This window comes from Heliconius melpomene, chromosome 17, assembly GCF_056956725.1.
Source record: "Heliconius melpomene rosina isolate 202511_hmr_F chromosome 17, ASM5695672v1, whole genome shotgun sequence".
NCBI lineage: Eukaryota > Metazoa > Arthropoda > Insecta > Lepidoptera > Nymphalidae > Heliconius > Heliconius melpomene.
Genome location: NC_140405.1, coordinates 148,224 through 175,426, shown reverse-complemented (window position 1 = coordinate 175,426; position 27,203 = coordinate 148,224). Strand labels below are relative to the sequence as shown.

The 27,203-nt window shown below is 44.8% G+C and overlaps 2 protein-coding genes and 1 long non-coding RNA gene across 4 annotated transcripts; 2 read left to right on the top strand and 1 right to left on the bottom strand.

The window, feature by feature from the left end:
- The first annotated feature begins 362 nt into the window (after positions 1-362).
- On the top strand, positions 363-15,578 carry Ptp10D (Protein tyrosine phosphatase 10D). The gene is made up of 14 exons (XM_085201091.1): positions 363-880; positions 2,418-2,679; positions 3,355-3,461; positions 3,882-4,059; positions 6,333-6,436; positions 7,401-7,899; positions 7,998-8,107; positions 8,289-8,399; positions 8,565-9,468; positions 9,674-9,753; positions 10,214-11,420; positions 11,697-11,898; positions 12,317-13,152; positions 13,512-15,578. Exons 1-14 carry the CDS (start codon positions 722-724, stop codon positions 13,541-13,543), a joined length of 4,791 nt encoding a protein of 1,596 aa, XP_085057217.1. The 5' UTR covers positions 363-721; the 3' UTR covers positions 13,544-15,578.
- Positions 15,579-16,993: 1,415 nt separating this feature from the next.
- NAT1 (N-acetyltransferase 1) lies at positions 16,994-24,968 on the top strand. 2 transcript variants are annotated; one of them, XM_085200258.1, is made up of 5 exons: positions 16,994-17,149; positions 20,633-20,860; positions 20,931-21,206; positions 21,724-22,644; positions 23,208-24,968. In XM_085200258.1, exons 3-5 carry the CDS (start codon positions 21,081-21,083, stop codon positions 24,309-24,311), a joined length of 2,151 nt encoding a protein of 716 aa, XP_085056384.1. In that variant the 5' UTR covers positions 16,994-17,149; positions 20,633-20,860; positions 20,931-21,080; the 3' UTR covers positions 24,312-24,968. The 2 variants fall into 2 exon arrangements, with proteins under 2 accessions (XP_085056384.1, XP_085056383.1); XM_085200257.1 differs by lacking the exon at positions 16,994-17,149 and adding an exon at positions 17,177-17,300.
- An 876-nt stretch (positions 24,969-25,844) lies between these two features.
- LOC146529754 (uncharacterized) lies at positions 25,845-27,203 on the bottom strand. Its single transcript, XR_014878905.1, has 2 exons — positions 26,265-27,203; positions 25,845-26,027 (listed from the first exon to the last, which is right to left on the bottom strand). It is a non-coding gene; the product is annotated as an uncharacterized LOC146529754 (long non-coding RNA).

Here is a 27,203-nt window from a genome sequence, read left to right as displayed (position 1 = left end):
TAATTAGTTATTTATATTTAATTTACATTCTATAAGATCTTATGACAATAAATAAATTAAAATAATTATTAATAAATTTGAAATATTATAATTTACACTGTACTACACGCTTTTATCATTATTATTTATTACTAGTGGGCCCATGCGGGGCTACGCCCAGTTGAAATAGAAATATTAATAAAGAAATTGAAAACTAAAGATCCAGTTAATTCAGTAAAACAGTTGTATAACATAACGGTGACGGCAATTCGCAAATTAGTCGAACTAAATACTTTAAATTGACATAACTTTTTTATTTATGACACGATTGTAATAAAATAAACCCTAAATGTTTTCAGTAGCTGTAGTAGTAGTAAATCGGTTAAGTCAATTCTGGAATTAGCGATAACAAACGCAGAGACAAACGGACAAACAGACAAAAATTTAAAAAATCATTGTTTTGAGTTCTATTAGGTTAATAAAGGTTCCCAATGACATTTTTTTTAAATATCTTCCAAGTGCAGACCCTCTTACTAACACATATTAGAAATTAAAATTTCAGCTTGTTGGGCTGGCAACTTGGCAAGTGGCAAGTGGCAAGTGGCATATGACAGTTGTTTGTTAGTTGTTAGTCGAGTGTTGGTTTGCGATTGTAGTTTAGACCTGCGGAGTGTGAAATAATCGTCGCAAATGTCGTATAGCGCATTGATATGACGATCCTACGCGATATACTTCACGAATCATGCTGCTGCAAGATGATACCCAGGTTTATTTGGAGGAGAAAGTGTCATGTGACATCGCAGATTTACCTTCAATGATGTGGAAGAGGTCGATTGTGCAAGCGAAGGCTGGACACACGCGCGCCTCCACTGCTCTGGCGCTCGCATTCGTTGTTTTTGTTGTGAGCATTTCACTTTTTCTTACTGTACTAATTATTTCATAGATAAAAATAGATTACAGTTTCACCAATCGCCATTCTTTATGAACCTGTTTGTCGATCTACATTTCAATTAATAATAGTAACATAAAATATAAATATTTAAGGATCAGTAAGCTAAAACTTATTGAACATAAAAAATCCTCCGGAATAAATGTAACAATATTTTCTAAGAATAGAGAAAATTTTTTTGGAATCAAGATAAACTGATAATTCATTTATACTATGGTTTCTCTTAAATGTAAAAATGTAAATACATATTTACTTATATAGAATGTTTCTAAATCTTGTTGAACTTTATGATATTTGCATGAACCTTTGAGGTGTTGACTTGTGTGTGAACCTGCAACACAATTCTCGTAGGTTCACTGTGCTGACTGCCAACTGCTTTTTGATGATACAAAGGGAACATCTCCTATATAATGAATTTATAGGGATTTTTGACTATCTATATCTACAGTTTATTAGTACTAATGAATAATATTAATTTGTATATTTTAAGTTACCATTTGGAACTGTGCTTGATGACACACTTTATGCTTTTTACTAAGATATAATATGTCATACCTGAAAATATTTCAAAGGTTTAAGAGATTTGATGTTTGCTTATTAATATAATAATGTTAGTTTTTGAGAAAAGTTTGTGCAGTAATATTTAAGTTTACACATTATTAGATTCATCAATTACAAAAATATTATAATATACTTATAGATGGACTCATTAGTCTACCTCAACACTTTCTGTTGAATTCTGAAGGCATTGTGTGTTGAGTGGTGGAGCTCAATGCCTCGCTTTTGCCTCCATGCCAGAGTGAAGAAATGAAAATATAAATTTTAATATTTTATTTCCTCAAGTGGGGATGGAATCCACAACTAGTTGTGTTTACAGAAACACACTTGCACCTATGCATCATGACTGGCCACATACATATGGCCTGTTCCTATTTTCATTTAACCCAAAGTTTTTTTTCTTCTTTGTTAACTGGTATTTAGGTATTGTGGACATTCTATGAGCTATACAATTATTTTTAAAAACACAAAGTTGTGACTTCAGTAGTTATTGAGTTTATCTATTGCAAACAATGGTAAAATATACATGTTACTGCCCTAACTCAATTTCAGGACAAATTAGTTTTGCCTAGCCTAATGTTAACTGATACCGCCTGGGACAACCAACAACAGAGACTAGTTTTGTAATTCTGTAAAACTTATGTTGTAATTAGAGAATAATACAAATGATTATTTGTGATTGTCACCATATATAGTATATATTGCTAATTGCATATGTGACAGATGAAACCTAACAGAGTATATGGGAGCATTCTAAGACCCGTATTTATAAACCACTTCCAACTCTCATCCATCTTGAGAGCCAATTTTATTCATAGATTATTATAATCTATTAATAAAAATGGGATCTCAAGCATTCTCGACTCTAAGATGGATTGTTCCAGTATTAATTTCATATTTGAGAATTTATTTTTTTAAATATTTCCTACAGGTATTATGCGGCATGCGTGTGTGCAGGGCGGCGGACCTGGTGATCGAGATACCGGGGTGGGAGGCGGAGGGCGCAGAGGGCGCGCACTACCGGCTCGACTACCGGCCCCCGCAGGGCTCGCCCGCGCCCAACTTCACCGTGCCCGCGCGGGCCTCCACTATCAACTTCCAGGGCCTGCCCGGCACCAAGTACCACTTCATGCTCTACTACTCCAACGCCACCTTTGCCGATCTCCTGACGTGGAACCAGACGATTATAACCGGTTTGCATATTTTTTATACTAACTGACTAACGGCTGCTTGTGTAATTATCTAATATCACGAAATTTGTTGATTCATATTTAAAGACGTCAAGTTAATGATCCACTAATAAGTATTTTCTTATTGCAATTAACGTTGATATTGAAATAGTTTCGATGGTTGATTTTTGTAAGTTTTTGAAAACCAATTGTTGGCCTTCAGCTTACATGATAGTAGACTTACAACTTAATTTTGTTAAATAACATTTTCTGGTTTATTTTTATTATGATGTTTTACTTAAAAAACTCACTTTATTCAGCATGATTTAAAAAAACCGGTCAAATGCGAGTCGGACTCACGCACGTAGAGCTCCGTACCAATTTCAAAATTATAGGTCAACGGGAAGTAACAGTTATAAAAGTTGACACACTCATTTTGTATAAAATGAAGTATAGATATAACTTGTAAAGTTTTCACAAAAAATACCCATAATTTTTCGGTTTTTTTCCTTTATTAATTGTATCTTGTCACTTCTTCTAATTTCAGTATCCTAGTTTTGTATACGCTCGGCCGTCTATCAGACGGACACATTATAATACTTTTATATTTATAAAGTGGCATACACGTTGCCATGGCAACGCTAACGCGTACTATTATACGCGAGGACGTTATTGCTCGAATCGTGTAATGTGTTGCAGCCCCCGAGCCACCAACCAACTTGACGGTGACGTTGTTCCCCAACAAGCAGGCCGCTATATCATGGGCTCCACCGGCCCACGGCGATTACACTGGATTTCGATTTAAGGTTTTTGTTTTTTAATACTTTTGATTTATAAACAAATTAAATGTATAAACAAATTTCTGTTTCTTCGCTCTGGTGTCGAGGTAAGGGCGTCGCTTGACGCTGTATCCGCACACAGCAGGCACACACAAGGCAGAAGGAACTTAGTGTTAAGACATTTCATTCCCCGTTTTCCGCCGAATTCTGGGGGTATTGCGTGTTGAGTAGCGGAACTCAACGCCGCGCTTTGCCTTTATACCAGAGCGAGGATATGAAAACTTAAATTATAATAAATATATAATTTCCTCGAGTGGTGATCGAACCCACAACCAGCCGCGTTTAAACGCAAACCTTGTGCCCCTGTGCTACGAGTTTCCTTTATGAATTATAAATAAGGTATTCTCGTAATAGTGTTATTGTGTAATGGTACTCGTCCCTCGGCAGGTGATCCCGCTGACGGAACGCGCGGAGGGCTCGGCGCGCAACGTGACGGTGGAGGGCGCGGGCAACTGGACGCACGTGCTGCGCGACCTGTCACCCGGCGCCACCTACCAACTGCACGCCGTCACTTTGCTGCACGACAAGGAGAGTGCCGCCTACGCCTCCTACAACTTCACCACCAGTGAGTACCAGCTGTACACCGTCACACGTCGGTCGCGATATACGAAGGTTATAAATAATAGTGCTTACACACAAAGATATAGGTACTAAATATAAAAACGACCGGACACTATTTATCTACGTTTCTCGTGTGTCTAGGCGGCGACACTCGCTCTCCGAGCTTTCCGACACTCTGGTACTAACGCTTCCCCAACGTTCCTAATTGTAACTGGACTCTATGATGACTGGCGTAGCGCGTGTCTTTTTAATTTCTCTGGATCCACACTTAGCTCTATATAATACAAATATTTATAATGTTTTTGGTTAAGGCCGGGTTGTGTGAATGCAACAATTTCACTTTCATATATTGCTAAAACAAAAATATATAGATTTTTATTCAATTGTACAACACAATTACCTTAAAAATGTTTAATTAAATAATTATCTAAAGAAATATGTTTTCTAGAACTTATAAAATATTAGCCACACTTTCACACTCAGTCTCAAGTAACTGAGTGCAATTCGACGTCTCAAATGTGTGGTGTAGTGTGGCAGCGGGAGCGGATGGAGTTACTGCCCTCGCGAGATCCCATACGATGGCGAGGCGCAGTCATCGTGCCTATATATAAAGGCAAAGGTTCACAGATAGACTGCGCAAACCATAGGGCTATCAGCTTGGGTAGTAAAGTTTATGCTAAAATATTAACGAAAAAAATGCAAGAGAGATCTTAAAGGCTGTTTTGGGATGCCCACTGAGGCTTAAGACCTGGAAGAGGGTGTATGGATCAGATCTTTCCGCATTTCCGCATGATCACGGAAAAATTTTTGGCCTTTAACCAAAAACTTTTCTGTGCTTTTGTGGACTTGGAAAAGGCGTTTGTCAGAGTTGTAAGAGCGAAATTATAGGAGATACAACAAACAAAACAATACAACAAACAAAACAAACATTGTTAGCGGGTACTCTTTAGAGATCACTCAGTCTGCGTGCGAGTAGGAACTGGCATGTCGCCTTGGTTTGACATCCAGTCGGGTGTTAAACAAGGTTGCGCCATGTCAGCTTATTGTTCAATTTGTATTTGGATAACTGTCTTCAAGGAGTGAAACAAAGTGATACGGGAGTGAAAGTAGGTGACTTGAATGTGAACTGCCTGCAGTACGCAGATGATACAGTGCTCATTGCATCATCAGAATACGAGTTGCAGGCATTGGTCACCACTCTGAAAGAAGGGTGTGAAAATAATGGTCTAAGCCTGAATGCGAGTAAGACAAAGGTTCTGGTATTTAAAAGAAATGAAGAGAGGACTGAATGCAATGTCAGTGTGAGTGATAAGATATTAGAACAAGTAAATGAGGTGGTATACTTGGGAAGTATGTTCAGTAGGAATGAAAGATACGAAATGAATGTGGAAAGGTGTATTGCTGCCGGTAACAGGGTTAATGGAGCCTTAGCTGCATTGATGAGACGGCGACACAGCACAGCACAGCTGCGAGTTTGGCCGTACACAATGCAATGTTGGTACCCACGTTGTTATACGGCAGTGAAACATGTTATTACAGAAGAAGACTTAAAGATGAATGCCGTGGAGATGCGACTTCTTCGTAGGATATGCGGATTCATGGAGGATGTCACGGTGAGAATGAAGAAGAACGTGCTCAGCTGGTTTCGACACGTCGAACGATTGAGTGATTCAAGAATGGCTAAAAAGATCTATGATGGAAAAGTGAGCGGTAAGAGAGGTAGGGAGAGACCTCGATTGACCTTCGAAAACACAATATCAAAGATACTGGAGGAAGGTCACGTAAAAAGCATGATGGTTTTGGAAAGATACAATGATATTAAATATTGTGTTATTCACCAAGTGTGCTACCTACTACCTACTGTTTGCCCAGCGTAATACCATTCATGCTTTGGTTTTCAAGATTAACCAGCATTCAGTTCCTTCTTTTTTATCTCTTATTTTTGTTTCATTAATCATTCCTCCTATTATTGTTATTCTTTACTTAAATTGAAGCTTAATAAATTGAAAATAAAAATAAATAACTCTTGTACATGTCTGATAAGTTCGTGGGATATTCTGAGGTGAGTGCGTAGTTACAGTAGAGATATTTATTCATTTAGAAAACATTGTACGTTTCATTATATTCCAGCACATACTCCGATTTTTTGTATGTTTTTTGTATTATTAAATTTCGTTATCTTCATGTTCAGCGTGTCATCTATAATGCGAGCTTGCGTCGCATTTGTTATTGTTTATAGCATAGCATAAGCAATGTGTTGTGTTCTTTGATTTACAGAACCCAATACCCCAGGAAAATTCATAGTGTGGTTTCGCAACGAGACGACTCTGCTGGTACTGTGGCAGCCGCCCTACCCGCCCGGCGCCTACACGCACTATCGGGTGAGTGCTACATGTACTTACTGACATCCCACATGGCGGTAATCTCATGGGCTGGTGGACTATATTTTTTGTGGATTTTCTACCTCCAATTCCACAAGGCCATATTGAAGAGCAAGTTGCTGGTGTATTATCTTGTCTACTTGATTGTGTCTATGCAAATACTCACCATTAGCAAGATGAGAACAACCAGAGACAATATGTCTGAGGGACTCCCCAGGTCGATGACACCCCCGACAGATAGTGGCGATAGTGCCATCTTTCATAATATGTCTCTGGTAGTTCCGTGTCTTGCTAACTTCGTCCATAATTGCAGAGACAAAACCTTCAGTTTCCTCGAAAAGATCCCCGAACTGTAACCAAGATAACGAAGAAGCAGTATCCACGGTGGACATTGCCATATTATTATTCATTTCTAATATTATTGTACGCGGCGGTAAATGCGGAAACCTAATTAAGCCCAAATATTAATCGAATATCAACTTTTGCTATGCGATGCCATTAAATATTTTCAAAATAATTTGATGGTACCGTCTAACTTACTACTTTATTTCTTTTACCACTTACGATATTTAAACTTCAATTACTTTTAAAATGCTAAGTAACGTCTTTTATACTTTATTAATCTTTCCCTATGTGATTTACGTGCAGAATCTGTTCTAATGTGTCACTTGGGTTTTTTTCAATTAAGTCAGCAAATAATTTGTGAAATTACGTTAATTCACAACTTACTCAACACACTTCGCGACGGTCAGTTTCGGTTTGAGCTGAAACCTTCGTTTCGGACTCTAACAATTATTATTTGTACGAGTACCTTTATAGTAAAGTTATGATGTGTGGGTGTAACTCATTGATATGTGGTAAACTTATTTATCTAATAATATGTATTTTTTTATTTTTTTAACATTTTATCAAAATTTTTGTGGCATTTGGATATTTGTACCTGCGAGTAACTCCTTTAACGCAGGTGTCGATCGAGCCGAAGGACGCGCGCGAGTCGGAGCTGTACGTGGAGAAGGAGGGCGAGCCGCCGGGCCCCGCGCAGGCCGCCTTCAAGGGGCTGGTGCCGGGCCGCGCCTACAACATCTCCGTGCAGACCGTCTCGGACGCGCAGCTGTCCGCGCCCACCACCGCACAGTACCGCACCGTACCGCTACGCCCACGTAACGTCACGCTGCAGCAGGCTACCCTGCGCGAGACTTCCTTCCGTGTGGCCTGGCTGCCGCCCGCCGACCTTAGCGAGTTCGAGAAGTACCAGGTGTCCGTGGCGGCGGCTGGGGGAGGGGGAGGCGGCGTGGCAGGGGGAGCCGGGGGCGCGCGCCGCCTGCCGCCACAGGTGCGCGCGCGCGACGAGCCGCCCGTGTGCGCCTTCGAGGGGCTGGAGCCCGGTGCGCCCTACACCGTCACCGTCAAAACAATGTCCGGCAAGGTCACGTCGTGGCCCGCCACCGCCGACCTCACGCTGCGTGAGTACCCGACACTTGCTAAGCCTTGCTTGTTGAAATATGACATTGTGTGATAAAGGGTAGAAAAGAGCCCTAAATAATAAACACGGCGTGCGCAGGGCCGCTGCCGGTGCGGGAGCTGCAGGGCCGTCACGTGGAGACGGCTGAGGGCGGCGGCGTGTTCCTGTGGTGGCGCCCCGCCGACGGCAGCACGCAGGACGAGTACAAGGCACTTATTAATCACTTAATTATATATAACGATAGGTACACATCAAATTACACTTAATCTACACATTAGAATATAACGAAAATGAATAAGTTTTAATAATAAAATTAATGGAAATGAAACATTTTGGAAACTATTTTAAGTAAAAGCGTAATAGTTTTTAAATCTAATCTACGGCATGCAGGTGTCGTACCACGAGACGGGACCGTCGCGCGACGACAGCAACTCCCTCACCACGGCCGCCACTAACGCCACGCTGGAGGCGCTGCTGCCCGGACGCAACTACACATTCACTGTAATTACTATATGCTCAAATTAGTGCGAATTACTTACTATTAATATGTAGATATATGAAACTAATTTATTAAACCATCAAATACTCTATAAAGTATATGAATAATATTTACTAAATAAAAGGAAGTATTAAAAGATCTTCAATAGCCGACGTATACGCGTACAGGTGTCGGCGGTGTCGCGCGGTGTGGAGTCCAACGACAGCACGTTCCAGGCCGCCACGCGCCCGCTTGCGCCCGCCCTGCGAGCCGCCGCGCCCGCGCAACGCGCGCTCCGCCTGGCCTGGAGCTCCGACGTGAACTCGCGTCAGGATCGCTACGAGCTGCGCTACCGGCGCCGCCCGCTTCCCTCTTCCCCCGCCGCGCCCTACCGCACGCTGGACACGGCCGAGACCAACGCCACGCTGGACGGGCTTGTGCCGGGCGCCGTGTACGAGATCCAGTTGGCCGCCGTCAGCAACGGACTGGTGAGCGAACGCCACTCTGTGCTGAAGCCCGTGCGCCCGCTGCCGGCGCAGCGCGTGTGGGTGGAGCGCGCCTCGTCCAACGCAGCCGTAGTGCGGTGGCGCGGGCCCGCGGGTGACGGCGTGGTGGGCGCCTACTGGCTGCGCTACCGCACGCCGCGCGCACCCTGGCGCCGCCTGGACCCGTTGCCGCCCTCGGCCGACGTGGCCGAGATCGCCAACATGACGCATGGCGAGCGCTACACCATCCAGCTGGACACAGCCAGCGAAGACGCGGCCGGCGAGTCCGTCGACAGTGGGCAGCCGCTCACGGCCGAGCACACAGTGCGCCCGCGCCCCGTGTCCGACGTGGCGCTGCTGGCTGACACGCGCAACGTCACGCTGGAGTGGCCGCGTCCCGCCGGCCGCGTGGAGTGGTATGAGGTGCGCTGGCGGGCCGAGGGCGAGGACGGCGAGGGCGGTGTGCGCAACGTGAGCGCGGGTGAGGGCGGTGGTGGCGGACGCGCGCTGCTCGAGGATCTGCTGCCGGGCCGCGGCTACGAGGTATCGATCGCGGCGCACTCCTACGACCTCTCCAGCGACCTATTCAAGACGAACACGCGCACTCGTACGTATACTGATACGTCTGACACTGCCTCTTGTCTATTTGTTTATAAATCTTATGTTTTAATGGGTAATATCTATAATTATTAGAACTCCCTTCTATTTCTGAAATAATTGTTTCATAAATCGAAATATAACATCTGTTCAAAAACACAGTGCTATAATGTGTTTATTGTTACATTTATATAATTGATCCTAAATGCCGGCAGGTCCGTTGATCCAATCTGAAATGACTATCGTCAATGAGTCCGGCGACAACGACGACAACGACACGCTACCCGCTATATTGGTATGTGCAAAAATGATATGCTGAAATGATTGTGACGTAACCATTTTAAATTCAAAAATAAAACAAAACGGTAAAAGGAGTGAGGCTCAGCGAATGCTGTGAGACGTGTTGTCTATATCGCTGTTTATCAGCCTCATCCTTATTCACAATGTTTAAATAACATTAAATGTATACGGAGGAATGCTATTATTGGTAACGACAATTCGTGCATATTATAACTTTAATTAAAAACAAACTTTTAATCTATTTGTTATAACTACCCAACGAGATACAGTATGATATATTACAGTTACAAAGGAAACCTATAACAAGGAAGAATAATTAGACCGGAGATACAAATATCTGGTTGCATGTTATTGATCTTGTTACATTGCTGTTTGGTACCTAGTACAATAATGTTTATACAACCTTTTACCTTTTTGTAAGACACTGATAGGTACATCTCGTAATATGTGTACAGGTGATCTACACGCGCACGCCGGACTCCGTGACGGAGTTCGACTCGTACCGCTTCGGGTTGCAGGGCGGCGGGGAGCCCCCGCGATGGCAGGAGCGTCCCGCCGCGCCGCCCTCAGCGCCCGCGCCCGGCCAGCAGCAGGTCGTGTTTCGCGACCTCGTGCCCGGCCGCCTCTACAACGTTACCATGTGGACCGTGTCGCGCAACGTGACCTCGCACCCCGTGCAACGCCCCACGCGCCTCTACCCGCGCCCCATCGCTGGCCTCAACGCCACCGCCGTGGGCTCGCGCGAGGTGTCGCTGGCCTGGGCGCCGCCGCCTGGTGACTACACCGACTTTGAGGTACAGTACTTGGCCGACGACGAGCTGGAGACGCGCGCTGCCGCGCAGCCCGCGCTGGCGCTGGCCGGCCTGCGCCCACACACCGCCTATACGTTCACAGTGGTGGTGCGCGCCGGCACGCCCGCCACCATCCTCACGCGGTCGCGAGCACGTTCCGCTTCCTTCCGCACGTTGCAGGCGCCGCCCGCCGCGCCCGCCCTGACACTGGCCGACGCTACGCCCACCGAACTGGCCTTCGAGTGGCGCCTGGGCGCGCGCGACGCGCACGGCCCGCTGCGGCGCTGGACCGTGGAGTACGCGCCGGCGGACGGGGGCGCCCCACGCGCGGCGCACTTCCCGGCAGAGGCGCGCGGCGGACGCGTGGCGGGTCTGGCGGCCGGCGCCGAGTACGAATTCCGCGTGTTCGCGGAGAACGGTGCGGGGCGCGGCGCGGCGGCGCGCCTACGCCAGCGCATGGCCATCGCGGCGCCCCCGCGGCCCACGGCGCAGCCGGCCGAAGTGCGGCGCTCGGCGTCCACGGTGGCGGTGCGCTTCGGCGCGGACTACTTCTCGCCGGCCAACGGCAACGTGACGGCGTACACGCTGGTGTTGGCAGAGGAGGCGCAAGCGCCGGCGCCAGCGCGGCTGCCGTCGTGGCGCGACGTGCAGCGTCTGGCCGTGTGGCCGCCCTACCAGGTCACGGAACCCTACGACCCGTTCCGCGCGGCGGCCGTGGAGGAATTCACGATCGGCTCGGAGCGCTGCGAGGAGGGCGGGCGCGCTTACTGCAACGGGCCGCTAAAGCCGGGCACGCGCTACTACGTCAAGCTGCGCGCCTTCACTGCGCCCGACAAGTTTACCGACACCGCCTACACCGTCGTCTACACGGGTAATTTCTCTATTCTTTTAAGGAATATTATAAATAGATATTTATAATTATAATTTAATTAATATAGTTTTATAATTAAATTTTAATAACATCACTACATTGAGGAACATGTCATACCTGTCCTTTTTTAAGTAATACAATGTCCTGTTGTAATCATTTTCTATACTTATAGTCGGCAGCAGAATGAGTAATAATAACATAGATTATGTTACATTATACGTGTACGTACGTATACAGACAGTTGGTCCTTGGTTGACATATGGTTGTTTGTTGCAGAGGCGGACCACACGGGCTGGGTGGCGGGCGGTGCGGTGGGCGGCGCACTGCTGGCGGCGTTGGCGGGCGGCGCGCTGCTGCTGCGCCGGCGCCGCGCTCGCGCGGGCCCCGCGCCCGTGCCCCCTCCCGCCGCAGCGCGCCCTGTGCGCGTTTCCGACTTTCTGGACCACTACCGCCTCATGTCCGCCGACTCCGACTTCAGGTAAGGAAGCCCAAATATTTGTTCTTTTTTATTTGTAAACAAAATAGATTTCTTTAGTTTTGTAGCGCGCTTCGGGTAATTTAAAATAAGTGGCAAACTTTTATTAGTTTGTAGCTTGTTTAGAGGTTATGATTATAGGAATGTGGTGTTAAGGAAAATGCAGAAAAGTAAATTTTATTGACATGTTTTGTCCAACAACATGTCAATAAAATTTACTTTGTGTTTTGACAATACTATTCCTAGTTTGTGGAAAAATAAACTTTTAATATCGTTTCTTTGTTTTCAGGTGAGGTTTTTTACATTTGTGGACTGAATAAAACTTTGTTTTCAGAAGCAACACCTCAATTTATTTATATCCGAAACCATAAAATATATTCTTGTATATTTATTTATAAGGAATGTTTTTCGATATGAACAGGTTCAGCGAGGAATTCGAGGAGCTTAAGCACGTGGGGCGCGAGCAGCCCACCACGGCGGCGGACCTGCCCTGTAACCGCCCCAAGAACCGCTTCACCAACATCCTGCCCTACGACCACTCGCGCTTCAAACTGCAGCCCGTGGACGACGAGGAGGGCTCGGACTACATCAACGCCAACTACGTGCCCGGCCACAACTCGCCGCGCGAGTTCATCGTGACGCAGGGCCCGCTGCACTCCACTCGCGACGACTTCTGGCGCATGTGCTGGGAATCGGGCTCGCGCGCCGTTGTCATGCTCACGCGCTGCGTGGAGAAGGGCCGCGAGAAGTGTGACCGCTACTGGCCCTACGACACGCGGCCCGTTTACTACGGGGACATAGCCGTCACAGCGCTCAACGAAAGCCGCTACCCCGACTGGACCGTCACCGAGCTGGCCGTGTGCCGCGGCGCCGAGCAGCGCGTGCTGCGCCACTTCCACTTCACCACGTGGCCCGACTTCGGCGTGCCCTCGCCGCCCACAGCGCTGGCCCGCTTCGTACGCGCCTTCCGCGAGCGCTGCCCGCCCGACGCGCGCCCCGTGGTGGTCCACTGCAGCGCCGGCGTGGGCCGCTCCGGCACCTTCATCACGCTGGACCGCGCGCTGCAGCAGCTGGCCGCGCACGCCGACACGCTGGACCTGTTCGGCATGGTGCACGCCATGCGGCGCGAGCGCGTGTGGATGGTGCAGACGGAGCAGCAGTACATCTGCGTGCACCAGTGCGTGGTGGCTGCGCTGGAGGGCGCCGACCTGGCGCCACCGCCGCCCAACAACCACCACCACAACGCCGCCTTCGAAGGTAACCACTCCCCGCCGCCCGGAGAGCCCACACGTGAGCTGGCATGACCGCGATGATGTTGACAACCTTTACTGTCTTTTTTAAATAACTCACGTTTTCAATATGTGCTTACATGAGTACGTAAAATGAAACTGACTAAATAGCATGTAGACTTCTGATCGTCTCCAACACATAACTTTAACAAATATATATTTTCTTGAATAAATTCAAAGACCGTGTGGCGCCATAATCTAACGTCTACTGGAGTGAGTGATCTCACACTGACCCCCATTTATCTTTTACATTAACCGACTGAGTACTGACCGGATGCTTTTGTGACACCCTCTGACACTTACACCTTCACCGCACGTTTGTTTCAGACGACGAGGGCATCGCCGAGTCGGGCATGTGACGCTGAGCGCGACACCGCGACACCGGCGACACTGCCGACATCGGCACCTAGTATGGTCACTTTTTGTACTTAACTTTGTTAGTTAGTTCTCTGTATAATAGTTTGTATTGTTTATAGTTTTGTAAAAATGTATATTATAATCCACGCGGACCCATCGTGTACATAGGCAAGGTCGCTCTTATTTGTTACTATTGTTCCACCTACATATGTACCAAAATCACAAAGTTTATTTATTAACCGACGTGAGCTCCTCTCGTTGCGCAATGACAATTAAATAACCTTATATTAGTTGGAAGTGGATTGACGTACGTGCAACTTCTCATTGTACTTATTTTATGTAGGTACTTAAGTAATTGTTTTAAACAATAGCCGTCCGAATCTCATTGTGTACTTAAAAGAGTGTAGCCCCAGAGCGAGGGATACACTATATATTTTTAGATTTTTTTGTAATCTTTTATATTTGATATATGAAATATGTTAATTACATTTGTGATACAGTAGAAACTCTTTAAACCTAACTTCCACTCATTTAATGATTCTTATTAAATATTCGAAAGTTTGTTCAAACTAATTTTGATTAATTCGTTAATCAATTTCTAAGGACACGATACTTAAGTTAAATTCAAATCTATTCGCTACCGACAGACAAAAATACTTCAGATAATGATTTTTGTAATTTCTTAACATGAAAGGGTGCAGAATTCTTTTTTTTTCAATTGTGGATGTTTTTCATTTAAAAAGATTCTATTGTACTTGTTTTTAATAAGAGACTATTCATTTAATATTGTAATTTTAAGAAATAATTAGTCATAAATAAAAATATATATATGGCAAAATAATAATAAAATTCAACAAAATCACAGGTATTGCTTACATAAAATATTGTTTTTTTTAACTTTCGTACTTAATAGATGGGGAGGAAGATGCTAATTCGGGATTTGCTCGAGCGACATTAAGACCTATTGGGTTGCGAAGCTTAGATGATAACAAGAAAAAAATGTCTTATAATACATATCTTTTGACCAGTGGGGTGAGACGTACTCGAGCGCGTCAGATATTGATATCATCAATTTCCTACCCCTTCTTAAACATGAAAATATGTTAATCTGACAGTTTCCATGATGGAGGTCGAGTGCGTCAAATTTTCTAAGGGGGTGTTAAGTGAACCTGAAAAAAAGCTCTTATGTAATAATCTGATGATTTGGGTGTGACGCAAGCTCGTGATCGTTTGAATATGCAAAAAAATTCGTCATTTTGAAATACTCGAGCGCGTCAGATTAATATATATATGGTTCGTCTTCATGACTCTCATACTCAGACCATTATATAAAGAAATTGCCTAATCTGTCAATTATTAATATTTTTTTAAACAAATCAAATAAACAAGTCAGCTTTACGTTGTATCCCGCACACAGCAGGTTAGGCAGAGAGCAGAGCTAAATTTTAAAGGCAGTGCTTTGCTAAGCACTTAACGTCGCGATTTTGCCTCGACAACAGAGCGAAAAAATGGAAATATAAATTCAAATAAATATATCATCTCCTGAAATGGAGATTGAAACCACAACCAGTCGGTTTTACAGTCACACTGTGTCGAGATAACGTTTTTTTTTACAACTTTGTAGCCCTCGCCCTTCTTTACGTCACTCAAATTGTCAGATTAGTGGAATATACACGATTTAGCATGTAACTAACCCTACCTTAATCTGATGCGCTCAAGAATGTCAGATGATTAATTTTTTTTTTACTAATCTGATCCTTTATTCTAGACGGGCGGCCATATATATGGAGCTCATATTTGGTGGAAGTACGTAACCGAGTGCAGGGAATCCCCCAGTATCTTAATCTGCCGCGCTCGAGTAAATCCCGAAAGTCCCCTCTTCGCCGCCCATACTATAAGGAAACTGTTGCCTTCTAAATCCAATTTCATAAAAAAAATATCATATAAAAAAATATATAACAATGTTTCATTAATTTTGCTTCAAGTCTGATAACATTGACATTACATTATTGAAATAAAGTGTAATATGCTATTTTACATTTTCTTTTATTTACTTGTACATTGATAGATGGGTACCCACTTACCCGTAAGGCCTACTTACTTCTAGCCTGTCTCTACTACAGCTTGCTTACACTTATATTGTATTGCTATTACAGGTAAAGGGTTGTCTGTAACTAAGAGTTGTAAGATTTTTTTATTTCTAAATTTTATTAAAGACTTGATTAGAAAAAATATTTTCTTTTTATATTCACTACAATAGGTAAAACAGTTCATACACATTTTAACATGTGTTGCTCATCTAATAATGTTTAATATAGAGATTATATTTTTCATTAGTATGTGTTTATATTATTACAAAGTATAAAATAAAACTAGGGAAATTTTGACTTACTGATGTACACTTAAATCTATGAAATAAAGAAATAATCTAGTCCTGACCAGACAAAGATTAATATTAAATAAATTATTGTGAACTATCTTAATCCAAACTATTTGACAAAATAAAGTAAATTTTTTATACTTAAGTATGTTGGTATCCTAGGAGTTTGAAACGAAAGTTTGAGGAAAAAACGTCTCTACAAAACATCTATTTGAATCAAATAAAACAATCAAGAAAGTGATATAAATTTAAGGCCAAGATAGCCTCGAAGAAACTGGGGCTTTTAACAACAGAGCGAGACTTTACTTCACGCTAAAACACTGATTGGCCTTGTATAGGACCCAGGTTCGGCCTCATATCGAGTACTGTTCTCATCTTTGGTTTGGTGCACCCCAGTATCTGCTTCAACCATTTGATCGCATACAACGTAGAGCCTTGAAGGCTTGACACTGGCTTTACGTAGAGACGTTTCCTCGCTGTGCGTTCTTAACCTCATATATCATGGGGAGTGTTCGGAAGAAGTGTTTGATCTGTTACCTGTTGCTGAATTTTCTAACTGCACATTACGTCACAAGTTAAAATATCATGCACACCACCGCGGCAGTGTTTCTAGCCCGATATTACACGGGTACCTTTAAAATGCGCGTCTGTCTCCACTTTAAATCCTGGTAACGCACCTGTAGCTCCTATGGTGTTGAACGAGGTCGTGGGCGGTGGTGACCACTTACCACCAGGGGACCCGAACACTCATTTGCCTTGTCCTTTTCCATAAAAAAAATTAGATTGTGGACATAAAAATTATCTGTTTGCATTAAATATTTGTCATCTCAAAAAATAAGTTTGTGGGGGATTTTAAAAAAATGCAAAAACAAAAACATCCACTAAAGTGTCCTTCGAATTAATACGTCATTTAAAGGTAAGAGTGAAATCCGTACTAATATTTAATGTTAGTTATTTAATATTTTGATTTTTTTACTCAATAAACATATTATTAATTAATGATCTAATATTTTAAATATTTGTAAGTTTCAATAATTTAAAGCTTGCAACACTCAGCACCACAGACTAACAAGCTCGCCGCGACTCGCTCGCGGGGTGTCAGTTTGCGCGTGTGTGTGTGTGCATTACAAAATGTAAAGTCACAATTTTTGGCAGTTGTGTGCGTCCAAAAGAGCTCGCTTGTCGCGTTGCGGTGCGTGTGCTTTCCACGATTGACTTTCATCGCCTCGTAAGTTTGTGAAATTTTATATATTATAGTGCAATTAGTGGCCTTCGAGCTTTCTATGATGCTAAATAACATGAAGTACGGGCGGAGCTGCCGCGGGACGGTCAGGTTCCGCCAAGAATATTCGATCGGATCGTATCGATGCGTCACCTTTGTGAGCCATTTTACAAGTTCCTGTTATTCTAGAGTCTGTATGAATCTTTTGTATTGTTGACTGTGAGCCCGCGTCTCCACCTATGTCTCTACGGCGAGCATGAAGCATCATGACAGATGGTAACGTAAGGAGCCAAAGCGCATTCTAACCTCGTACAATGGTCGAGCCAGGCTGTGGTATTTTACACATATCTCCCGTCACTAAGTAATCATTTGTAAGATCATCTCGAATACAATTTCGATATTAAGTTATAAACGTTAGCTTAACATTTAGGTTATAGTATTATCCTTTTACATTGTCATTTGTTTGGAGGCACACAACTTTGCTGTTGTTAAATTATTAATGTTTGTACAATATTGATGTGTGATAATTTTTCATATCTAATTTTCCTTAAGATTTGTAGGTGCCTACAGTTTGATATTAGCCTTTCTGGGTTTATTTCATAGTACATTAGGACATGTTATGTGCATTTTTTTATATTTCTTTTCATATGGTTCAATTCTTAGAATTCCATCAAATACAATTGATAAGTAAACAAAAAGTTAATCCAAACAAACAACGCAGACACCTTAATTTTCATCACATCTTATTTCATTCTTAAATAATAATGAAAATATATTCAATATGTGTATTGATAAAGACGAGAGCAGCATCTGCGCTTTGCTAGGACAAGGACAACGTTGGGATGTTAGTTACACGTCGGGGTGTACACAATGCATATTGAGTTGGCAAGTCTTGTTAGTAGGTCAGGCCACCGCGGGGTCGCGCGGCAGGGGGAGCGGCTCTGGATCGGATCTGGGTCAATGGTAGCGGAGCGGGCGCCTGCAAGTGGGTCGCGCCGGCCCCCGTCCCTGGTCCGCGGTCCCCCGGTCATCACGACACGAGCGGCCGGAGCGGGCGCTGTCGCTGCGAGACATCTTGACCTTGGCTAGGTTAGGTACGAGCGGCTGACGACCTCGCCCGCAATGTCACACTCACTTGTATAACATAAATGAGGCAGATTGCACACGTTTGAAGTTTCTTCTACCGCTGTATATACTCCCAATCCGATCGTGTTTTGTTTCTCTCTTAAATGTCTAACTAATTTAGACACGACAACTATCTTAAGCCATTTAACTTCGTTTACGTAGACTGTTAATTTTGTTTCGAAACATACGGGCCTACACTCTCGAGAAGCCTACGCGCCTCACTCTGCCTCCGCACCCTTTTATATTTATCCCTTGATAGTCATTCTCCACTCCCTTATATTTAAACATAACTAACTTCGCTATAGATTATTTCTTTCATTACTTTTTTTTTTAAAACTATTATTAAATTTCCATAATTAACTATCGATCTATTCACAAAAACATACTTAAATATAAAATATAAATTAAAGGGTAATAATATAATTTGTACGGGCTCTACTGTTTTTATTAAACAGTTCGCTGTGTGTCGGCCGTGGCGCTTGTAGTTCACATTGAAATTAGCAATCACCAAAAATCATTGTCGTGTTGCGAGATGAACGCGAGGCGGCGCGGGGGGCGAGGGAGGCGCGCGCGGTGAGGGGGGCACGGCCGGGTCGACGACCGCGCTGGAGGCGCGCGGGCCGCGTGGAACGCGCGGTCAGCTCGCACCTGGGGGATGCACCCGGTCACTGACCCCGCCTCCACCTCTGCACCCCTGCACCCCTCGGATGACATTCTTTCTAAATATACAGTCGTACGACTGTCGATTATATCTTCTAATTTTGTTCTACTTTGCGGTGCGCGTTGCGCACAGGGACGACGCCGCGGTGGTTCGTGCTCGTGGGGCTCCTGAGGAGCGCTGGGGACGTCGACCCGCACTATCGAGCGGCTTCTGCCACCCTTCGATTTTTCGCATTAATTCGGCGACGAAGTAGTCTCGCGAACTCGGCGAAGTACACCGCGACGGCCGTCGACCGCCACGCGCCAGCTGCTGACGACGAAGTGTCCGACCACCTGACCACCTGACTACCTACCTAATTTAGGCATCCTCTGTATTAGCTACTTCATTAACGAATATTTATATTTATGAAATTAATTCGCAATTTTCAATAGGATTAGTACGAAAATATAAATAAATAATCAAAAAGAATAATAAGTAGACATAAGTAATAGTAAATGTATAATGAGTAAAAAATATACTATAATACTATAATCTGGAAGGGTTTAGTGTCGCCAATAACAGTCCAAACCATAAAAGCGGAATCGTGGTACATGTCTTTTTTTTTTTTTATGGAAGAAGGACAATCTGTCTCTAATAATACCCTGAGATCCGGCCGTTGAATCCTGCATATACGAGTTTTCTTAATTAAACCTATATTAATGATTAATACATGATTAGTAGAACAGATTACACCTGGGTTGCCTGGAAGAATCCTGCCGCAAACACCTTTAATTACATTTTTTCGTAACTCGTTTTTGGAGAAAATTGTACCCATACGTTTTTTATATGAATCGCACATAATTTGAAAGATAATCGCATAAGGTATTGCGCAAATTACATTACGAAACCGCACAGTAGTGGAGTGCCACGCATCCAGATGGTGTTGATGATATTTAAGTTTGTGACGTGCGGTTAGAAAATTCGGCGGCAGGTAACAGGTCGAACAGTTCTTCAGAACACTCACCATGATAAATGCGATAGAGAACGCACAGCGAGGAGACGTCTCTACGCAGAGCCAAAGTGTCAAGCCTTTCACAGCTTACTGAGTCCTTAATGATTCGAACAGCTCTACGTTGTATGCGATCAAATGGGTCAAGCTGATACTGGGGTGCACCAGCCCAGAGATGAGTACAGTACTCCATGTGTTACAAGCTATGTTTGTACTAGCTACAAGCTATGTTTTATTTATATTTGTTTTTGTTACAAAGTCTGAAAAGGCTAACTCCGCGGAACAAATAAAAACAAGGCATTTTTTGTTAATGGTTTTTGAAAACACAAACAAAGTATGTCTTGAAAAATATGAGTTCTTTAGGAAAACCTTATGGTAACATCCTCAACACTAGCTATATGTGGCAATTATTTTTTACTAAAGTAAAGAAAACAGATAATCGAATTTCTTATAAAAATATTTTCATTTCTTCGTTCTGGTGTCGAGGCAAAGCACGGCGTTGAGTTCCGCCACTAACACCAATGCCGTCAGAATTCGGCGGAAAGTGGAAAAAAAACTATACTACATTTTTTTAAAAAGTATATAATGAAAAGCAAATTGATTGATTTTTTCATATAAGGCGTTTCGTGCGTGGTAACACGTGGTTAACACGTGGTTAACACGTGGTAACACGTGGTTCTCACAGGTACGCTATATCCTCCATGTTCTGTTGCAGATTGTTGACGGAGGCGACCCTCGGGCGGGCAGACCAGAGCGCGACAGTGCGCGGTCACAGCGGGGCGACACCGGCCGCAAGACGGACAGCGCGCGGCAACCGGGGCCCGTGCTGCGCGCCGCGGGGCGGACGCCAGTCCCCCCGAGGCGGCGCTGGGTCCCGCCATCCTCGCTGCGGCACCACGAGGTGCCCGACGGCGACGCCAAGCACGACGTCATACATAGGAAGGTACGTAACCCGGAACCCCCCTTGTCGCCTCCACCCCCACACGACGCTAACAGAGTCGTGCAATGTGCAGGTGCGCGGCATACTCAACAAACTCACTCCGGAGAAGTTCCAAAAGCTGAGCGATGACCTCCTCGGGCTGGAGCTGGACTCGGACAAGGTGCTGAAGGGAGTCATCCTGCTGATCTTCGAGAAGGCGCTGGACGAACCCAAGTACTCGTCTATGTACGCGCAGCTGTGCAAGCGGCTCAGCGAGGAGGCGCCCAACTTCGAGCCGCCAGGGCAGCCCTGCACTTTCAAGCTGCTGCTGCTCAACAAGTGTCGCACCGAATTCGAAAACCGCGCTCAGGTGATCACGCGCGCTCGTGCGCTCTTATAATCTCCCAACTCCCATGTTGGGTAGACAGTATACCAGCGTTGCAATATTTTATACTTTTAAACACACACAGAATACCTAATAAAATAACTGTTTACTTACACTGTTTCTAAGGCAGTTAAATCTTCAGAGTCTGAAGATCGATAATGATCTCCGAAGGATTAATTTGTAAAATTTTTATTAATTTTTAATTAAAGTTAAAATTAAAGTAAAATTGTTAGTAAAGAAAACTGCAAGTAAAAAATTTAACATAGTGCTTGGAGTAATTTACTAAATTCCATACTATGCGCGTCCCGTCCGGCCAAAAATTGCTTAAAAATAATAATAATTTACTAATAATATTTAATTATCGTTTTTCATTATAGAACCACAAGTTCATTATATATTTTAATTGTTTATAATATGAATATTTAACCATTTGTGATATGACAAAACACTATATAACTTTACAAATATAATGGTAATTTTAAAAACTTTTTATGCAAATCAGGCGTTCGCGGCGTTCGAAGATAAAGTGCTCACTCCGGAAGAAGAAGAAAAACGGCATCTGGCTAAGTGTAAGATGCTGGGCAACATCAAATTCATAGGCGAGCTTGGCAAGCTGGAGATCTTGGCCGAGTCCATCCTACACCGCTGCATACAGAACCTGCTCGCGCGCCGCGCCGCCGCCGAGCACCACGAGGACCTGGAGTGCCTGGCGCAACTAGTGCGCACATGCGGCCGCGTGCTGGACTCGGAGCGTGGCCGTGGCCTCATGGAGCAGTACTTCGCGCGCATCGATACGCTGTCAGCCTCGCGTGAGCTGGCGCCGCGCATTCGCTTCATGCTACGCGACGTGGCCGAGCTGCGGCGTGGCGGCTGGGTGCCGCGCACGGCCGTCAGCGCCGAGGGGCCTGTGCCCATCCACCAGCTGCGCGCTGACGACGAGCCGCGCCGCGAGCGCGAGCGCGAGCCCAGCGCACTGTTCCGCGGCGGACTGCGCGCGCGCCCACTGGACGACGTTCTGGCGGGGCTGGCGCTACAGCCGCCCGCCGCGCTCGTGCCGCCCTCCGACAAGCTGTTCGGCAACGGCCTGCGCGACGCTTTCCGCCAGCGCTCTGCACCCGGTTTCTTCCCGCGCTCGCACTACAAGCATGGTCACCAGCACGCGCACCAGCACGCTAAGGAGGCTGCGGGACGCAGCAAGGCGCGTGTGCCCGTCACGGGCCTGCAGGAGCTGCAAATGCGGCCAGCGCCCAACTCGCTACTGTTCACGGCCAACCGCCTGTCGCGGCCGCAGCAGCCGGCGCCGCCGCTGGCCTCGCAGGCTGTGCTAGCGCCCGCTTTCGCCAGCGCGCCGCCACTGCTCAAGGAGCCCGCCATCACCATCAAGCCCGCGCCCGACAAGAAGGACAAGCCCAAGAAAGATAAGGTCACTGCTTACATTACTTAGACTTGCTTAGAAATAAACAATCGAAGATAAATATTAAAGCTAAATTATAAATAAATAAAATACCAAAAGGATTACTTGGCAGACTTCAGTAGGGTGAGATGGTATATCATCCTCTGTTCTGTTCGCTTCGGTAAATATACTGATTCCTCCTGTTTCTTGGATTTGTGGGGGGGGGGTTATTTTCTAATTTTTGTAAAAAGGCTGTTGATATTAATAAAAACGGATGTAAGGCCAGCTTCAGTACCTACAGATCCATATCTGTTCTAAGTGCCCTATCTTATAGGTGGAGATCCCACCGTTAAAACCTGCAGGTATCAGTTTTCTTAATTAAACTTATAACTTAATGATTAGTAGAACACATTACACCTGGGTTGCCTAGAAGAATCCTGTCGCAATCACCTTTAATTACATTTTTTCGTAACTCGTTTTTGGAGAAAATTGCACTTATACGTTTTTTGTATGAATCGCACATCATTTGAAAGAAAATCGCGTAAGGAATTGGAAAATTAATTATTTAAATTAAAAATCATAAATATTTGCAGGGTCTGAACAAGGAGGAGGCGTGTCGCCTCGCCATCGAGGCAGTGACCGCGCTGGCGGCCGGCGGCGACCTCGACGACCCCGGCGACCCCAGCGACCTCAGCGATCTCGCCGACGCGCCCGAGCCCCTGCGCCGCCTGCGCGACCTGCAGCTACCGGACAAGCTGTTGCGCCGCGTCATCGTGGCCGTGCTGGAGCACGCGCTGGCCGCCGACACCACCACTACCAACACAACCGCCGCCGCCGCCTGCGCAGTCGTGCGCGTCGTCAAGCGAGCGCCGCTCGGCGAAGCGCTACGGGCGCTGCTGTTGGCACACCACCCGCACTTGTGCCTGCCCGCGCTACTCGCGCATGCCGTACGCCACAAGCTGGTCTCGCTGTCCGAGGTGGGCGCCTGGTGTGAAGGCGGTCAGCACCACCCACTGCTGCTCGAGGTGCTGCAGGCGCTGGCCACGGCCGTAGGTGCCGAGCGTCTGCAGGTCTTGTGCGCCGACAGCAAGCTCAACCTGTGCGCGTACGTGTCGGAGCGCGAGGGAAGCGCGGCGCGCGCGTTGGACGCGCTGGAGGCGCGTGGGCTTGGTGCGCTGGTGCCGCAGCTGCGCGTGCAGGCCGCTCTGGCGCGCCAGCTGGCCGCCGAGCCTGCCCCGCCCGCGCTATACCGCTGGATCAAAGCCAACGTGGAGCCCGCCGTACGCCACAACGGCGCCTTCGTGTCTGCGCTCGTGGCGCTGGTGGCCGAGCACGTGACTGCGGCGGCGGGCGCGACTGGCACGCCCGACAAGGCGGCGCTGGAGCGCGAGAAGACGCTGGCGGAGGCCTACGCGCCGTTGCTAACGGCGCTGCTGGAGGGCCGCGCGGAGCTGCAGCTGGCGGCGGTGTACGCCGTGCAGCTGCACGCGCACCGTCACCGCTACCCCAAGGGCATGCTGCTGCGCTGGTTCATGTACCTGTACAACCTGGAGGTGTGCGAGGAAGAGGCGTTCCTGCGCTGGCGTGAGGACGTGACGGACGCGTATCCCGGCAAGGGCGAGGCGCTGTTTCAGGTGAACACATGGCTGACGTGGTTGCAGCAGCAGGAGTCTGAAGACGAGGAGGTGGAGGACTAGCGCGCCTCCCTCGACACTGCACCGCTTTTATTTACGCTCATCTCATATAAATATAATTAAGCCAAATAGTTTAAATATACCTATCCTGGGTACCCGGTTTGGCGCGGGACCCGTCGCGCGGCGTGACGACCCGGGACGTGGCGGGACGTGACATGGCGCGAGGCGGCTCCCTCGTTAAATAGGTCAATTTTAGGTTATACTACGTAAACGAATGTTAGTATCTCGAGATAATTTTTTGTAGGCCTTTTACTCGATTTTGATACTTTTACAAATGTATACAATGTATAGTGTTCGTTCGAACGTATGATTGCACTTCGACCCGCCCCCACCAATGAGCGTATTTTAGTTGAAATTGTAAAAATATACCTATCGAGAACTTGAATCAATTTTTAATTATTATTATCATGATCGTTTATTTTCAATACTAAATGGATGTAGTGGTAAACTGTAAGAATGCTTAAATTTCATTGTATTATCGGATTTTAGAATTTTTTAACGAAATATTATAGAAAACTACAAAAAAATGTTTCCTCAAACAAGAAATGTATGTTGATTGAGTGATTTGTAATAAAAAGTTGTGAAGTGATGAAAGTAATATAAGTTACATTGTCAATATGTATTCCGGATGAGAAATAAACTTCAGTGTAATTTATTATATGCTACTGCGTTTTCATTTGCTTGCTCCGACTACCGACCGAGCCGTCCATCCCCGTGCTCCCCCCGCTCCCCGTGCTCCCCCCGGCAATACCAAATACGGCCGAACCTTCGCCCTAATCCCATTCAGATACTTGAGTATCGTTACCATTTGTTGACGGTAGCGAAACTACCTCTTAACGATACCGTTACCTAGCGATACCATAGATTTAATGTTAACTGAACGCAACGATAAAAATATCTAAGTGTCGTTATTTATTAAGTGTCTACGAGTATATGTAACGTAACGATACCAAAGTTTTAACGTTATTTCAAGCCCTGCTTGTTAGGCGTCACTCTGTGTAAGTTAGTTAATTAATGTGGTCACTTTATTAATTCCAAGTTATAAAAATTAAATTATAACAAATACATGTAAATCTTGGTGGAAAGGTTTTCATAGTTGACATTTTGTTTTCTTTTAATTTTATTTTTAACTTTTTTTCTAAGCATTGCCGCTTGTGGACATCGCCTTCACTAGCAATCTTATCCTGTCGCTTCAATTTCGCATTCTCTAAACATTGTTTTCTGTGTAGTTTCTTTTTCATTCATGTCGGTCCCGTGAGTTTAGGGCAAAACCGGTCCGTCCCCAAGAGGCCCATTGTAGAGGGAAAAAGCCTTCGGTACAACGGAGTTTGCCCTGGTACCCTGAGGCACAACTTTAGAGATATGAAACCATTCAGCCCTCGGCACGCGTTGCCTTGCCATTGGGTCATCCATCTAATCAATCAGACATAATCCACATTCATAACAATACAAACAACTAGTTTATTTTTCCCGTCATATTTGTAATGTTATTAGGTATTAACTTAGGAGCGGCAAAGGGAACACAAATGAAGAAGGTTTAAGGTTTATAATTTTATTTATATAATTATATGAAGAAATTTTTCTTTCTTGCTACAGGCTCCATGGAGCTTAGAAACTAAATAATATTAAGTTTTTACAGAATTTCATATTGGCATTGAGTGACGCAAAATTAACTATTCTGAATTTATGAAAAACCACTATGCTCAAGGATTACTGGAGCTGAAAAAATAGAAAAAAAACATTATTGGCATATTTTCTTACACATCAATTAAATCGTAAATAATTATGTCTAAACTTAAAGTCTTATCAATTTACATGCATCAATCGAAAGAGAAAGTAATGTAACTACTGTGACTGACTATTGTTTAAATTCTATAATATAAACCTTATAAGCTTTAAGAATAAGGCATGTAGTAAAAGCAAGGCTTCGAATATGTGAATATATATGTAAGTTACCAATTCTGATAGCGGTGCAAAGAACACAGAAGGTTACTAGACTCTGGATGGTATTTTCTCTCGCTTGACGCTTCTCCTCCAGCGGGTCGACGCGCTCCCCAAACGGCAGACGGAACATGGTGGATTGTATCTCTGAATTGTTTTAATAACCTCCGAGCCGCTCTGAACCTGGAACCTGGAATCAATAGACAATTATACGAATGAGATTGACAGTTGACAGGCGTCGCTAGGGACGGGCAGCTCGGGCACGCTCTAGTTATAATTCGATATTATCAATAGTGCCCATAATTGCAATTTTGAAAACTGAAGTTTTCTTTTTCAAACATCATGAAAGTTGCTTTATTGGGAAATATAAAACTGTCTTGATTCCTCAAAAACTGTATTTATTTCTAAAAAAGGCTACAGCTACTTTCATGAGATTTGTGTAATTAACGTTTACAAATTCAAAAGTCAACCTTTGTGTAATTAATGTTTACAAATTTTAATTTTTAATAAAAGATATAGGTATAGTTCCTTAATGTTAATGATGCTTAACTTAGTGTATATTGTTTTTGTGGAAGTACGATGGTGATAGTGGAATAGCATTTTTACTAATTTGTTTTGTTTAATTTGTAATTTATGTAATTTAATTTTGCGATGTGTTTCCCCAAATTTCAATTGAGTAGCTTAAGTAGAATTTTACTAAGGAATTGTAGATGTAGTATCTAAGTTTTATAGGGAGACATCGGTAGACGCTTCGCAATGAGCCCAAGAGAGATGAAAGTTTCTTACTTATGTGATTAATTTGGTGAGTCCACGTGAGGTGACTGCCAGGTATTTTTGTGAGACTTTTATACTATAGTTACATTATTGACTACGGATGGATTATGAGATGGAACTATTTTATTTTTCTGGTGAAATATAACATACCACGTTTAAGTAGTGTTTATGGTCCGCAAG